The sequence below is a fragment of the Cottoperca gobio genome, chromosome 7 (genome assembly GCF_900634415.1).
Source record: "Cottoperca gobio chromosome 7, fCotGob3.1, whole genome shotgun sequence".
Lineage (NCBI taxonomy): Eukaryota > Metazoa > Chordata > Actinopteri > Perciformes > Bovichtidae > Cottoperca > Cottoperca gobio.
In genome coordinates, this window is record NC_041361.1 from 14,627,420 (window position 1) to 14,644,233 (window position 16,814).

Here is a 16,814-nt window from a genome sequence, read left to right on the forward strand (position 1 = left end):
TTACCTAAATCCAGTTAGAAAAATATGACAGAAAATGTAGCTAAAATGGAAGAATGACACCAGCATGTTAACAGGCTACCAGAGCTACAATGTGTGGCACCCTGTCATAATACAGACATCTTTAGTAAATGCTGAGTATTAAAATAATGTGACGAAAGTGTCACATTTTACCTGAACATGTCATCGATGTGAGGTAGGGGTTTTTGTTTGAAGGATCTTGGAAGAATATTTTCTCCATAGAAATATAGCAGAGATCCATAACAACTTCATAAAAATAAATTTAGTCTTCAGAAATTTAAATGGTTTTCTTGGTAAGTGTCATTAATTAGTACTAATAGCTCCATGATAAGTTAAAATGGATTTTACAAATGTATACAGACACAAAGATCGTGTTTATTTAATTTGACCCTACTGAGACCGATCTAATACAATTGTTTGATACAATTAACGTTTTAAACTTGGTTGTGAAATACTTAAAAAGTGACACTCAACCAGTGTAGTTCCAAATATTGTACTACCCGTGTTCCCTCATCGTACAATTCAACTACTTTTCATCAACTGAAATAATTACAAGCTTCATTGCTTGTTCATGTTGTACATTTGAATACAGTTCTGGAAATGGGCAATGGTGTTCATTTGGGGTCGAAGGGCAATAATATAGATTTTGGGAAGAAAGTAGCCCGTGAGGAAGGCGAGGACGCTGAAGAGAATGGCGAACACATTAGCGGCCATGGTAAACTGGTTTCTGCTGATGAGGTAGAGGGTGAAGAAGCTCATCCAAGACATCATGTACACCATGAGGCTGAAGGTCACACTCTTGGCCTCATTGTAGTTGGCTGGCAGGTCTTTGCCCATGTAGCTGAAAGAGAAGCAGAGAAAGCTGAGCAGTGACACATAAGCGAGCTCAATGGCTGCCCCAAGTGAGAGCGTGTTACTGCACTCCAACACAATGCTGTCCTTGTAGAAGTTCAGATCCTTGGACGGCTGGGGGGTGTTGATGGCCACACGGATAACAGAAATTAGCAAGATGGTGACGGACACCAGGAAAATGGTAAACTCTGGCCCATGGTTTTTGGCCCACTTGTCAAAGGCTAGTGGCAGCTTGGATGCAAATTTAAAAATGTAGACGACCTGGAAGGAGCGCATGGTGATGCAGGACAGGCACACAGTGAAGCTGAAATTGAATAGAGGCTGCTTGAGGATGCAGGCCAGAGGAGACGGCTGGCCAAAATGGCACAAAGAGCTCATGGCAGTGGCAGTGAGGGCTGCCAGCATCAGGAGGCAGGTGCGGCCTCCAGCAGACTTGGCCACAGGCGTGTTCAGGTTTAGCAGGAGGATTATTGCGGCGCTGGAAGTCATGAGGAGACAGGTGGCCAGAAAGAAGAGCAGGGCGATGGCGAGGGGGGCGTCCCAGAGGAGAAGCAGGACGGTCCTGTCCAGACACTTCTCGCTGTTCGGGGGAGCCCACTCCTCCGGGAGACACGGCTGGCATGTAGTGGATTCTGAGGAAAAGAGACAGCATAGATGTAACAAAAAGTGGTCTGCGTTTATTTTTGGCAAATGTGAAAAAGTAAAAATGTAACACTGGTGTTGGAGTCGTCAAGAGAAATGTAATGGTCGAGAGGAGATTAGTTTTTAGGCATTTGTGTCATGTTTGGCACTGTTCCCCTTTTCAAATCAAACAGGAGGTTTGCATCTCTTTAGCGCCTGCAACAGGACATAATATGAGCACTCAACGCCATCTGCTGGTCAACCTCACACACAACACGGGAAAAACAAATGTGTTGGAGTGATGGTCATTGTGTTCAACTAGATCAAGGGAAAATCATAAAGAAGAAGAAAATTGCATTTTATTAAGACTTTAAAATCACTAGATGAACCCTCCCCTGTTCTGTTCGTCAGTGTGATCTTTGTCCTGACTGGTGGAGAGGGACAGCTGTCTGCTGCCATCTTTCATGCTCTCTTTCTAGTACTTACATTTTGTGTATGGATATCTTTTTATTTACAACAATCCCCATCAAATGCTTTACACATTCACTCCACTGATGATGCTTAAAGCTAGTTTTTGAAAGTACCGAAAAAATCCCAGCCGCTTCCTTCAGGCCTCCCTCCAAAGGCCCACTGCTTGACTCCTGCTTTAGGACAAGTCCACGAGAGAGCGTTGGAGAGGAGTGCAGCGCATAACCTACCCCACTTCCCCATGTCTCATTCACATGTAAGAAAACATCTGACATTATCATTTTGAACGTAGACAACGATCCTGGCTTGCTAGCTTTAGCAATATGTCAGCCTATAGCCTTGTGGAGGACTACGGTCACGCACAATGAGTGCACGGCCAGAGTATGTGCATGTAGGCCATCCAATAATTCAAAGCGGTTAAAGTGATTAGACGGGTTTAAAATATGCCAGCGACAGCCACAAATACCAGATTTTGACTTTATTTTGTCACAGCATTTAATTTATTGAATGCTGCCAGGGTATAAAGAGAATTTAAACAAATATAACAAAAAATCATTCTAAAATAAATTGCCTACCTTAGCTTTAATTGGATTGTAAAATAAATGGTTAATTGTGCATGGCCTGTTCAATCTCCCATCCGGCCCACCTGGCACTTTGACAAAGATCTCATCTAAGAAACACATTTCAATCCGTCCTCTCTGTTTTCTTTGTCTGAATATGTTTCTGTGTGTCTTTATGTTACCACTTGTATTGAGAAATGTAGCAGAGGGGCAGGCCTGGCAGTCGAAGCAGCATGAGTGAGGCCCTGTCAGCACCTTCTTGTGGCCCCTCGGGCAAGGTGGAGAGCAGATGGACAGCGGCACCTAGACAGGACCAACAGGTTAGACAAAGATAATAGATCACTTTTATTTCATTGGATAGAATCGATATTTTCAGTTGAATTATCTGATTATTATTATTATTACTGATGTATTATTTTCCTTTCAAAATACATTGAGTAGGCAGCTGAACAAACTATTTATTCCTGTAGGGGATATGGGTTGAGGTCTCTTTGAAACGACATGTTCATGATTTCATAAACCATTTCGCAGATTTTTACCCTTATTGCACTGAATTAGATTAGAAGCTTAAAAGTATTTAAGCTTACACACACACACTTAGAGAAAGTGCAATAGGTCGTACCGATCTTGAATCTCCCATGTCATGCCACTCAATTAGATCAGCATCAACTATGAGCGTAATGGGATCTGGGATGAAGGAGCCCACCTCCCTGAGTGACCAGTCAGTCCCCTTCCAAACCCAGCAAATGATGTCATATCCTGTGGGCGGGTCACCATTCATGTCGAAGTACACCGAGGTATTGCCCAGAGTGAATCGCACCTTCTTAAGCCACAGGAGCAGCTGAGGAGGAGAGGGAGAAGGAAACATCAGGGCCTAACAAACAAAGTGATTGTGAGAGAATCTCTTCTTTGAAAAAACACAAGTTAGTATCGGCTCACCTCCCATGGATACACCCTCCTCCTTTGGCACTCTCCAGAATCACAACCAAGTGCTTGGTGCAGTGCATGAGCCACACTATACACCCCCGTATACACATTGAAGGAGGAGGTGATGTCATATTTCTCCAGAGAAAACTCCTTCCTGGAGAAGCTGTACAGGTCTGTGCTCTGTAGACAGTCATTGGTCACATTAGAGACTTCCTGGGTGTCACTGTGTTGCATTGAAGCCTCATCTACCTTCCTCTCAAACTCCTCAAAACCAGGTATGGCTGCATATTTAACGGCTACGCCGAGCACAGTGCCGATGGTCTGGATCCCAGATATCCCTGATATGAGAGAAGACGCTGACCAGTCCTCCGTCCCAATCCACACCTTACCTGTCACGTTTCGCTCAACGACAAACGGGAAGAAGCCCTTGAGTTTTGATTTGCTGGAGAAGACCACGATGGTGTTGACTTTGGTCGTCAGTAAGCTTCCCACCATGCTTCTCATGGTCTGGATTGTGTCATCTCTGTACGCAGGGATGATTCCCTGGTAGGCGATGCAGATGCCGTGGTTTGGGGCTTGTTTGGACAGGCTCTTCATGCCCTCCAGGCCATAGGCGTTGTCACTGCCTAAGATAGCGACCCAGGTCCAGTTGAAATGAACCAGAAGCCGGATCATAGCTGCCACCTGGTTCTTGTCGCTGGGAATTGTGCGGAAAAAGGATGGATAGAGGAACTTGTTGCTCAGCTTTTCATTTGACGCTTCATAAGATATCTAAAATGAAGCAAGAGCATGTGAGGAATGATTGCGCATTATATGGAAAGTAATGACTCAAATAGCTGGATCGGGTATGAGTAGCGCTGGGTACTCTTTATCTGCAAGGTGTCGACCAAAATAACCCAGTGTTGAAACTTCTCCAGTCAAACGACAGCTGCATTCAACCCTTTTTGTAACCAGATAGAGAAATAAAACACTATTTGTATGTATGTATGTATGTATGTATGCAGCCAATCGGTGTGTGATTGACCTTGTACCACAGCAGCTAAAAGCCATACAGTCTGTGGTGTGGTGAAGTCGAGCGTGGTATAAGTAATTATTTTAATAATTTGAACACTTTAAAAATGTATTTGTGTAAAATCATTTGGATGAGGAGGAGTGGTGTTGGCTACTGAATACTTCCACAGCTTATTACTCTAACACTGGTATCAGATCGGGTCTCTGTATCGGTCCATACCCAAAGGGTAGGGAAAAGGTCAGATCAGTGCATCCCTAGTATGGAGGCCTTCTCATGTCATGTAGATATGTAATAAGGCCGTGATTAAAACTTTCCAGGTAAGAACTTACATGTGGTATAAGATGGGCTCCCAGTAAAGCAGCGGGGGTGAAAGTTTTGCTGCTGCTGTCTGGCCCAATCACAGCCACAGCATCTCGACTGTTGTTGTAGTTTGTGTCTCCCTCCGTCTCAGATTTAGAGGGGCTCTGATACAGCTGCTTCAGCAGGTCCAGCGTGACCAGGATGCTGGCTGGTTCTGAGCATGCGTCATACAGCTGGTAGCCCAGCTTCACCCCTGGTAAAAGAGGCTGCGGTCCGGTGCTGTTGTTGATTTCTTCCACAGCAAATCTCATGCCTTGCAGTAGGTAATATCCATGTTTGTTGGGTGTACCTCTAGAAAGGGTAACATGTAAAACATTAAAACCGTATGACGATTCTGCTGACTGCATGTAAAAAAGCTTGTAAGTGGCTAAAGTAAAAATGTTGGGTAAAACAACTGACAAGCAAACATGTAATTTTTCATACTTCAATTGTTATTTATCATATTTATTTATTCTATTTGTGAAACAATTGATCAAAGTGTAAAAGAAAAGTAAAGTAAGAGATTCCCTCTGATTAAGAACTTGATTTTGTTGTGACGCATAATTGTCAAAACATGCGTGAGGTATAATTGTAGTTGTCTTCTGTAAATTATCTGGCTGCCAATAAAAACAAAATAAAAAAACAAACAAAAACAATAAAACTCTGGATTATAAAGAAAGATAACAATATTTGGCTTGATTTCATAACCAGACCACCAGTGAGATACATTTCATCAGTGGAGTCAGTAAAACTCACTCGTTGCATCGGCGCAAAGCAGGCAAACCAGCGCTCGGTCCATCTGTGTAGTGGAGAGGGAAGAGGCCAGCGATGGAGAAGTCGCCCTTCAGCTGCATCCCGTGACCCTGAGAGGTGTAATCCAGTTCCCCATCAGCGGACTGCAGCATCAGCCAGCCTAAGGAAAGAAACACAGCAGCAGACAGATCCATGCTTCACCTCCACCTCACACACACTGCTGCTGGGGAGGCTCCGTGAGGTCTGAGGTATGGAGGGACGAGAGGATGACGTTTGCATCTTTCCGGGGAGTGTTGCTTGAGTGGAGAGTATTTGCATGTCAGATTTGTTTGTGTGACTGTAGAGTTTCTCTCCAATTTAATGTAATAAGACATGATAAGGGAGACCGGTGTATTTCCACTGTAAAGCAGAGCAAACCATCTGTGGCTCAGTGCAAGTCTATTAATCATAAACCTGCCGTTTCTATTCATTAAAGCAAAACAAATCATTTTGAGCAGAATCTAAAAATGAGATCATTAGAATAAATATCTTCACTTCCACTTTAACTGGATAATAACATGATGCTGCTTTCAAGCTGTCTTTTTTGCCAGGTCTCTCTTAAAGTTTTTTTAGTTTTTTAAAGGACATGTCCACCTATAAATGCCGAGTTAACATCGTATGGGATTCGATAGACAAACAACAGGTTGTGTTAGAAAACAACATTAGACGATTAATACCTTTGATAGTAACTTTATTGACCTTTATGTAGTTAATATCATCTTTTGGGTTACGGGTTTGTTTTTAAAAAACAGCAGTTGGCCAAACAAGCATTGCTTTTCCTACTATGAAGTCAAAATGTCAGCTATGAAAAAGGTCTGTTGTCCATGCTGGCTCACTGGCAAGGCGGGAAACTGAAAAGGAACAAAGCCTTTACTAATAAATGTTATGACCTTTATTTTTTATTGTCGATTTGTTCTGTTTTCTGTTGCAACTGGAATTTCCTCTAGAGGGACAATAAAGAAGAATTGAACTGAACTGATACCTGTGTTTTTGCTGTTTAGTTCAAATGTGCGTGCAGGTGTAGCTGAATTTGCATTTTGGTTGAAATTTGAGCCATATTTTGTTAAACACACCTGTTGTACTAAACATACAATTTGCCTGGAACTCACTTGCATGCAGGACCCAAACCCAAAGTTTTGACAGGAATATTGTGCATTTTGTCAACCGCAGTATTATGGAGGCAAATGGACATGGACACAAAGATGTGAAACTATTTGCATCATGTAAGCTTTCCTATTTTCAACAGAAAAAAAGTACTTGGTAATAGCTTTTATGACCATTTCTATTCAAACAAGTCAATCAGCTGATTTAATTGAATCTTTTCAAGGCTCTCACACTTTGCACACTTGATGTTCTGCTTTATTCACACAAGTGGCAAACAGTTTTATTAAACAATAATAACAAACATTTAAATGCATGGTGTATTATTGTGAAAATAAACATCAAATAAGTAAGTTTAAATTGAGTAAATAAATAAGTAATAATAAAAAATGATATAATATATATATAAAACTAATATTGATAATAATAGTAAAATATTAACCAAATAAACAATATATGAAAGTAAAATCAATTATGAATGTCTTATGTCTAACAAACTAATGTATAATATGTACAGTATAATATCCTAGGATGGTGTCAGGCTAACATGAAACTTTAATGCAAACAAGACGTACTATTGTAATAATGTTTGTTGGGGAGAGATTGTATGCAAAATCTCATGGTGGAAGCATGAAGTTAAATAAAGATAATTATATTTTAAAAAGAGAGATTTATACTTAATAATATATCAATATATCAAATAAATTGTTATAATCACCTGAACAAATATACTGTTCCCAATACTATAAAATAGAAAACTCCCTCACTCAATCAGACATTAAGACACTGTGAGCCCCAAGATACCATTCTGAATAATATGTATCCATCCAATGAACTGCTAAAATGAGATTTAATGTTGATCACAATAACTGCATTCTGTGTGATACTGAAATTGAAACTACCGATCATCTGCAGCCTCGGGGAGTATTTGAAGAACTGGCTGTCAACCAAAATCCATCTAGTGCTCTCACAAGAGAAAATATTGTGTTTGGAATAAACATGAAGGACATTAAGAGCAACTTAAAATTAAGCAAAATCTATCTATCGAAGCAAAAATATTTAATCCACGCATCAAAATGGATGAAAATAAAACAATTTTTTCTGTTTGCAAAAATCATTAGAAAAGTGCACTTATTGTTTTTTCCCTTCTTTTCTTTCTTCAACATGATTGCATTTAATTATTTTTCCCTGCTCTAGGTTATTTTTAAATAATATTATATTTATAATATCTTATAAATAAGTTATCTTTCATATCCAATATGCCTTGTATTTTAAGAGGTGTTTATTGTGGTTATGGTACTATGCCTTGAAGAAAAAAAAAGAACCTGATGCCGGGCTTTGCCTACGTCACTACTGTGCGACGCACATGTCGAGGTGAAAGTGCAAGCGGCCGTTTTTTCGAAGGAATCTTCTTAATTAGACAAGCAAAAACAAACGGTGAGTCTCACCGTTACTCTTTAGCACTTTTGTTTCACCTATTGGCGTACTGAAGACATAATCTGCACGAATATTACAGAAACTCGGCATATTTAAACCCGGGTAAAGCGCAGGCTCAGCTCAGCGCTGCAGATGGCTGCTTAGCTCGGCTAGCTAACCTTAGCTGTGGCTGTAAACAAACACGATAGACAGTGAGGAGTCTGCAGCTGATAAACAAACTCACTCATTTCAGGTTTGTGCAGTAGATGCGGTCGATAATTCAGTTTGATAAAGAGCTAAAACAGCGTTAGAAATATAACGTTAGGTGGAGGCAGGGGGCAGTTTGATGCTGCATGTCTGCAGGTTAGCGACACAACTTCAGTTTTGATGACAATGCGAGTTTCTCCAAACTAGGTCGGAGTTCAGTCGCTTTAGAGCGGGTCGGGGTCAGTCGGGTCACAGGGGAAACACACACTTACACCGGCATGTCGTCCTTCTCCGAGTCGGCTCTGGAGAAGAAGCTGACGGAGCTGAGCAGCTCGCAGCAGAGCGTCCAGACTTTGTCTCTGTGGATCATCCACCACCGCAAACACTCGGGCCTCATCGTCAAAGTGTGGCACAGAGAGCTGACGAAAGGTGAGAGCTGTCAGTACTCACTGTTTCTGCAAAGTATATGGATGTATGGTGTTGAGTTTGTGCAACTAAACACGATATTGGAAACGTGAAACTTGAACGATGAAGGTGTCGATGGTGCAGGAAAGCTGTTAACATGTGCAATTATCAGCAGTGGTGCAAGAAGTATTCAGAACTTTTCCTTGAGTAAAAGCAATACCACATAAAAGTACTGCATTCAATTGTTTACCTAAGTACCAAAGTTTTAACTTGTTCTTAAAGTACCAAAAGTAAAAGTACTCATGCAGAATGGTCCATTTTGCAATTAAACATATTATAAATTAAAAGTGGAGCTCATTTGAATTATTTCATACATTTCTACTACAACTTCTATTAATAATTTAAATCTGCAAAGTAAGTAAAGCTGTCCATAGTAGTCCATGTAGTGGAATACAAAGTACAATATTTGCCTTTAAAATGTAGTGTAGAAGTATAAAGTAGCATACAATGAAAATACTATGTATGCAAAATTATACTTAAGTACATTGCTTGAGTAAATGTACATAGTAATATTCCACCACTAAGTAAAAGTATCATTACCACACTGTGAAAATACTCTACTACTATTAAAAACCTTACCTTAGTAATTCAGTAGTTCTATCAGCAATATGTACTATCAAAAGTAAAAGTACAGTGCAGCAAGTGTTTTACTGTTGTATAATGTTTTTGGATTAATATCACTGCTGCATTAATGCGTATGTTGCATTTTACTGCTATAGAAGTTCACGGTTGTGCTCATTTGAACTTATTTTATAAACTGGTGGGTAGATTAATCTAAAGCAAAGCAAACCTACATTTGTAGCGTCGCTGTCCTGTGAAAACCACGTATCTCTAAAAAGTCAACTTTTCATGAGCTCAGAAAAACAGTCAGATGTGTGAAGATGTATTTTCCAGCCAGGCTAATTCAAAAGGTTGTTTACAAAGTGTATTTAGCTTATGAAGAATAGCAGAATGCTCTCACTCAAAGCAACATTCTTCACTTCATCAAAAACATTCAAAATCAACACATCTGGAAATACATGTTTTTCACTGGACAAGTAAGGTATGAAAGACTGTAATCTGAGAAGTGAATAAAGCGGTTAGACAAATGCATAAAATGGAAATACTCAAGTAAAATACAAGTACCTCAAATTTGTACTGTTACAGTGCTTGAGTAAATGTATTTACTTACATTCTACATTAACAGAGAGGACACTGTTAATAATATCAAACCTGAATGTGACAAGCTGCCGTGTCCTTATGTGCAAAGCTTTTGTGATGTTTAACTTACCCTAGGGAGAGAAAACATCCAAAACTATTCAGGGTATGCAAATGTTACACAATGCCAAACAAGGTAAATGCCTGCCATGTAAGGAGTCCAGAACAAAAGAAGTCTTTAAGTGTTAAACTAACTAATTCTGTCTAAAGCCACAAACAAGGATCTGAAAGAGCAATCAAATCCTATCATTTGAAAAGAGATGACCAGAAAATGTTTGGTTTGATGTCGTAATACCATACATGCATGATAATGATACTTTTATATAGTACCTGTAAAAGACTATTCGGTAAGACTTTATATGAAGGTCATGTCTATAATGCGTTATTAGCACATTCATAAGACATTATAGGCTAATGAATGAATAAGGCTTTATAAAACTCTTTATAAATGTTTGTAATCATGCATGACAACTCATAACAAGGGTTATAAAGTATTATAAGTGGTTGACATAATGTCTTAAAAACATGAATAATGCACTATAGCATGAGTGTGTGTGAGCTTTGCACTGTATAAAGTCTCAAATGCATTAAAGGGTCTTATGAATGTGCTTATAATGCATTATAGACATGACCTTCATATAAAGTTTCACATAATATTCTTTATTATGGAAACTATTTAAGGAAAAGGCACCATAAAGCGCAACACATAGTCAAAAATGTTAATATAAAGGTAATGTTTATTGGTAGTGTATTCTGTTTGAAAGGTTGAGCAAATATGTGAAGGCAGAAACTCAGATGTTGAACATAGCGAGATCAGGATGGAGGACACGCAGAGAACATGTTCATTTTTAACTCGCAAAACCCTGTACTACCTGTAACTAAATCTGTTGTTACTATGACAAAACATACTCAAATGAGATGCTGAAATACAGTATACAGGTGTGTTGAAGAAACAGGTAAAACCGTAATGAAATAGGGGTGGTGATAGCCTCGTGGTCTGGTGGTACGTCTTTCAAATCAGTTCAATACCAGGCTGCCACCATTGTACCTGAGCAAGGTACTTAACCCTGAGTTGCTCCAGGGAGACTGTCCCAGTCGCTCTGGATAAGAGCGTCTGCTATATGACCTGTAAAATAAAGTTAATTGTAAAGTCATTTTGAGTGCATCACAGGCTGATGGTACATTTTTACAGGGAATTTGTCTTTTTAAATCTTGAAAATACGATTTTATGTGACCTCCAGCTAAAAGCTCCAGGAAGCTGACGTTCCTGTATCTAGCCAACGATGTCATCCAGAACAGCAAGAAGAAAGGACCCGAGTTCACCAAAGACTTTGAGACTGTCCTCGTCGATGCCTGCTCCCATGTTGCCAGGTAGGTGTGAAGTGACCACTGGATGCTTACAGACAGCTACGTGTGGGTGGGTGTGTGTGGATAAGTGGCACACTTACTGCCAGAGGCTTTTTGAGAAATAATTCAGTATCTAAATGTAGTCCTACTTAGAAACCTGCTTCTCCAGCTGAAGGTTGTTGTATTGTTTCTGGTTTTCTACTAAGAATTCTACTAACAGGCTCTCGGGTGTCCAGCTATGCTTTGAGCTGTAAAAATGATCTTCTTCTACAGAGAAGCAGATGAGGGCTGTAAAAAGCACATGGAGAGACTGCTGAACATCTGGAAAGAGAGAGCCCTCTACAGAGCAGACTTCATTCAGCAGCTCAAACTGGCCATAGAAGACTCCAACAGCCCGAGGCCGTCAGGTTAGATGACTGTTACATCATGTGTTGGGCACATCAGTACGTGAATACTGTATTTGTCTTCGGTGAACAATATACCAAATAATCTGATACCAAGTAAAACCAAAAAAATTATATATATATATATATATATATATATATATATATATATATATATATAAAAAAAATATATATATATATATATATATAAAAATATATATATATATATATATATATAAATATAAAAATATATATATATAAAAAAAAAAATATAAATATATATTAAAAAATAATAATATATATTTATATATATATAAATATATATATATATATATATATATATATATATATAAAAAAAAAAAATATATATATATATATATATATATATATATATATATATATATATATATATATATATATATATATATATATATATATATATATATATATATATATATATATATAAATAAAAATATATATATAAATAAAAATATGCTTAACAACATAAATTAGTGACATGGATAATATGTGGGTGTGTTTCTGTTGACACTTCAGAAGAGAAGAAGGCTGTGAAACGAAGCTATCAGAAGATCCAGGAAGAAGAAGATGATGAAGATGACGACTACAGAAGCCAAGCCTCCCCTCACAGCGCAGACATCTCCGCAACTCAACTGGTAAGAAGCCAATGTTTCGTTTGGATGGCACAAAATGTAGAAGTAACACAAGTATAATGTTCCTCGCCCCTTCTTTTCTACCTCCCTCTTCTTCTCCTGTTTTTTCTGTTCCTCATTTTCCGCTCCTTCTTGAGTCCTGTTAACTTTCTCCCTCTGACACACACTTTCAGACAGAAGAGCTGGTGAAGGCCCTACAGGACTTGGAGAATGCTGCATCAGGCGACGCAGCAGTTCGGCAGAAGATCGCCTCGCTGCCGCAGGAAGTCCAGGACGTTTCCCTGCTGGAGAAAATCGGTGGTAAGACCTGAGAGCTTAATCAGGAATGACTTTTTCTGGGACTATTTTTATATAAACATTTTCTCAGCATTGAAACTTCTGAATTTGATTCGTTTGTTATATTTTAGAAATGGCTTACAAAGCCTACTTGTTCTTGTGCAACTTTTGTATCTGTGTCTCTGTTGAATTGTCCGAGGTTTGTAGTGAGGATTGTCAGATGGATTTTAAAGTTAAATAGGATAGTATAATAACAAGTTATATGATTCAGCTATTGAAAAAATATAAAACAAAAGCACAAACAATAGAAAGTCAAATAAGATGAGCTGTAAATAAAACAATGCATACAGTGTTGAAAGTCAAATGTACAGGGAACAATTAACAAGTGTTAAACTAAGGTGCTAAAGCTCCGTAAGTTTTGTACAGTCAGTAAGTTTAGTCAGTTTACAGCAATATCCTGCACATAAAACGTGCCTTGTGTCCAGATGATCATAATTATCCTAGTTGTATTTGTATTGAACATTTATAAACAAAAAATACAGTACAAACTAAATAAAAACTACCCACTGTGGCACCAATCTAGACAAGGAGGCAGCAGACAAGCTGTCGAAGACGGTGGACGAAGCGTGTTTGCTGCTGGCGGAGTACAACGGCCGACTGGCTGCAGAGCTGGAGGACCGGAGGCAGCTGGCTCGCATGCTGACTGAATACATCAACAGCCAGAGGGAGGCGCTCATGGAGAGAGAAAAGAAACTAGAGGCAAGCCACCACATGCACAAACATAACTGTATACCAAGAACTGAAAGATCTGTCTGAATCTGTTTGTGTTAAAGGTTCTCCTTCACTAATTAAATATGGGTCTTCAGTCGCTTTTTAAATAAATATAACAGAACTTTCATTTCCTGAACAAAAGCACTGTCCTCCTGTAAGCCCTGATCTGAATGTATTCAAATCTTTGCCTTTTTGAAATCTGACACGTGATACAAATGGAATGTGCAATCCACATGCAGCTTGTATTTGAATGTACAACTCAGAACTTGTCAGCACTTAACATGAAGAACTGTAAGTATAGCATGCCACAGAAAATGCCATATAAAAAAAATACAAGTCATATATATAAAGTCATTTAAAAAGGCATAGTATATTATACCATAAGTCATAAATCCAGCAACTTTAATCAGAATGTTGTCTCTGATATCCCAGCAGAGTCAACAGCGTTAGCATGGAGAATAATGAAAACACAGCCAACCTGATTTAATTACAAATTAGGTCTTTTTTTTTGTACATTTGGCAATAATTGCTTTTTGTAATATTGTTGTATTCACCATTAATCGCTGACATCTAGAAACATGGCGACATCATTAAAAGGAATTCAGACAGGGCAAGAAACACAAACCACAGTTTATAGACCGACTTCCTGGTTCACCTTTTACTTTTAAAATCAGGGATTATTACTGACACTGAGTGCAACCACATGTTTACAGTTTTACCTCCAATAAAGCGGCCGAGTTAATCTAGTTCATTTACAAGTTGTCTGATCATCTGACTGCTTGTATTCCCATCCCATACGTTTTTACAGATTACAGAAATTACTTTGAGGCCAAAACTAGACAAATAATACGTAACAAGTGGTAATGCACCATAATTATCTTTTAAATCAACATTCTGTGACATGTGTTTCAAACTTTCCAGAGAGCTGTACTTACAAGACATTATAAAAGAATATTACGATAACTGTAATTTGTAATACTTTTTAGCTCATACCTGTTCTGTGTCTTCTTCTCCTCTGCAGGAGTATAAGCAGAAACTGGCGAGGGTGACACAAGTTAGGAAAGAGCTAAAGTCCCACATCCAGAGTCTCCCTGACCTCTCCCTCCTGCCCAACGTGACCGGGGGTCTGGCCCCGCTCCCCTCCGCTGGAGACCTCTTCTCCACCGACTGAGAGGTCTTTGCCCAGACAAACAACCGCCATGCCTCTCCCCACCCGAACGCAGCCCCATGTATGATTCACAGAACACTTCCAGCTGTGTCACCAGCCAGAGGACAGTGGTCAAACCTCCTGGCAGTCAGCTCACCTGCTAACTCCAAACCTGCTGGACACTTGGGAGGAAAGGACACTCGAAGAAAGGTTTGGTGAAATCAAAATGCTCTGCAGAGGAGAACAGAGACTCTGTTGGCCTGGATTTTTTCCAGCAATTGCTCGATCGACAAGGATTCCACTCCACCAGCTTAGAATGAGTTTGTTTCCTGTTCGTTTTTATTATTATTTTTAATGCTGGAAATGTCTGGGATCTAGGAGGAGGGGCGGGGCCAAGAAGAAGCTTAGATGGACGTAAATGTTGGCTGTGTGGTATATTGTGGAGTCAGTGAGCAAAGGCCGCTTGCTCTCACAATTCTCAGAGGTTACACTGTGAAGAGGATGTACCATTCATTACGTTTTATTTTCTGGTATTCAGTTGGTGACTTTTTATTGACCTGTAGGTGGTTTTGATGTGTAAAATTAGAGAAGATATCAGATTGGGTTCAGTGTATGTTGCTTTTTGGTTGCTTCATGAACACACATGGTCAACAGCTCATAGTCAACACACTCATTTTAGTGACACTTCATAGAGACGGTGATGAAATAGGTTTTGTCCTCCATAGTTATTCAATAGACATGCTCTTGTTTGTGTGTCCCTGTTTGAAAGCTTTTTCTCGTTTACAGACTAAACATTAATTTGGACAGATCCTTGAATTATGGTAATTATGTAATAAGTGTGTACTAGACAAGGTTTAAGTTTTACAAATAAATCCTGAAAGTTTGAGGAAACGATTCAAAACAATGTTTGCTTTCAAAATATCTACCTGTTCTTTAATTGTTTGAAACCATCCCATTGGAAAAATCCAATATCTTCTTAGAGGGCAAAAAAGGTGAGAAAGTATTAAAGTTCATTATGTTTTAGTGTGTGTAGAGCTGGGCAATATGGAAATAAAGAAATATCAACATAAGTAGATGAGACGAAGAGCTTTTATATATCACAAGTGTTTTGTTATAAAGAAAAACATTGCATTTAATGTGAAAAGGATAACAGCTGTCATTTCCAGCTACATTCTCAAGTATTTAAGAAAATTCCCACAATGATTGAAAATTATGAAAAATAATTTATACATATTGCTCAGTCCTACAGATGTGTAGACCTTCAGTGATGTAATATTTTACTAAAAAGTAGCAACAAATTCACCTCTGCACTCCCTTTCTCAGGTTTTTTTTTTTTAATGAGGAGACAAACCATTACAAATCCCTGAAATTGAGATTTTAAGATCAGGAAGTGTGAATTATTCCCATTTTTGGTACAACAGTTTATGATTTTCTGAACAGTTTTGTCAAGGCCAGAACAATATGTATTACTTGTATTACTTGTTTAACTCATATTTGCTTTCCAGTTGTCTGTATACATAAAAAAAAGAATTTGATAAGTTTTATAAAACTTAATAAAAAAGGTCAGAGATGTTTACAAGCTACTCATTTTGTTAAAGCTTTCCGAACCCGATCGCTGCTGCTGCTGCTGCTGCTGGTGAGACGCGTTAAAGACGACTACAGTTTCTGTAACCGACCTGATGCAAAAAGCTTGGGGAGAGAAATGCTGCTGCAAATCTTTTTCAGTGAGCTCAGATTAATTGGTGTCTCCTAGCAGTCTGGATGTTTCTAGTACTTTAAAATGATATCTTTTAGTCACTATAAAAGTCTAAAATACAGAATTCAGACAATAAAAACCCACACTGTCAGATTTGTTGCTTGTAGTTTTTATGTCTGAGAAAATAAGACTTAGTTAAAATCACACTGCCCTTTTTACATTTATATTGTATTTTCATACTGTGCTATATAATATGATATCAAATTAGGATCAGTCACCACACAGGGTTGTATGATATGCAGACAGGGCAACAGGACAGTTGAATTATATATGTAAAAAATGTATTCTCATTTATTAAGTGAATAAAAACATTCTGGATGGAAGTCACAAATATACTTGAACTGCTCGTTCCAACAGCGACCGTACATGACACACAGTGACAAACTCAAAGATGTTACATACTTCATTTTTATGACTTATGTTACGGGTCCCAAAGTTGGTACCACAGCAACAACAGAGAATTCTGTAAAATACAGAGAGTGCTTTAG

The 16,814-nt window shown here is 38.7% G+C and overlaps 2 protein-coding genes across 2 annotated transcripts; one reads left to right on the forward strand and one right to left on the reverse strand.

Moving 5' to 3' along the window:
• tas1r1 (taste receptor, type 1, member 1) lies at positions 1-5,916 on the reverse strand. The gene is made up of 6 exons (XM_029436201.1): positions 5,554-5,916; positions 4,788-5,109; positions 3,459-4,217; positions 3,142-3,360; positions 2,702-2,822; positions 1-1,502 (listed from the first exon to the last, which is right to left on the reverse strand). The coding sequence occupies exons 1-6, from the start codon at positions 5,742-5,744 to the stop codon at positions 577-579; spliced, it is 2,538 nt and encodes an 845-aa protein (XP_029292061.1). The 5' UTR covers positions 5,745-5,916; the 3' UTR covers positions 1-576.
• A 2,091-nt stretch (positions 5,917-8,007) lies between these two features.
• rprd1b (regulation of nuclear pre-mRNA domain containing 1B) lies at positions 8,008-16,143 on the forward strand. The gene is made up of 8 exons (XM_029436606.1): positions 8,008-8,127; positions 8,521-8,742; positions 11,217-11,346; positions 11,596-11,729; positions 12,261-12,379; positions 12,550-12,676; positions 13,236-13,411; positions 14,445-16,143. The coding sequence occupies exons 1-8, from the start codon at positions 8,019-8,021 to the stop codon at positions 14,592-14,594; spliced, it is 1,167 nt and encodes a 388-aa protein (XP_029292466.1). The 5' UTR covers positions 8,008-8,018; the 3' UTR covers positions 14,595-16,143.
• Positions 16,144-16,814: the final 671 nt, after the last annotated feature.

Excerpts from the sequence above, each read along its gene's own strand:
- tas1r1 (XM_029436201.1), bottom strand. The coding sequence starts at position 5,744 with ATGGATCTGTCTGCTGCTGTGTTTCTTTCCTTAGGCTGGCTGATGCTG. Across the intron at positions 5,110-5,553 it reads GCTTTGCGCCGATGCAACGA|AGGTACACCCAACAAACATG; the intron begins GTGAGTTTTACT and ends TACCCTTTCTAG. Across the intron at positions 1,503-2,701 it reads TACATTTCTCAATACAAGTG|AATCCACTACATGCCAGCCG; the intron begins GTAACATAAAGA and ends TCTTTTCCTCAG.
- rprd1b (XM_029436606.1), top strand. The coding sequence starts at position 8,019 with ATGCCGGGCTTTGCCTACGTCACTACTGTGCGACGCACATGTCGAGGT. Across the intron at positions 12,380-12,549 it reads ACATCTCCGCAACTCAACTG|ACAGAAGAGCTGGTGAAGGC; the intron begins GTAAGAAGCCAA and ends ACACACTTTCAG. Across the intron at positions 12,677-13,235 it reads CCTGCTGGAGAAAATCGGTG|ACAAGGAGGCAGCAGACAAG; the intron begins GTAAGACCTGAG and ends GCACCAATCTAG.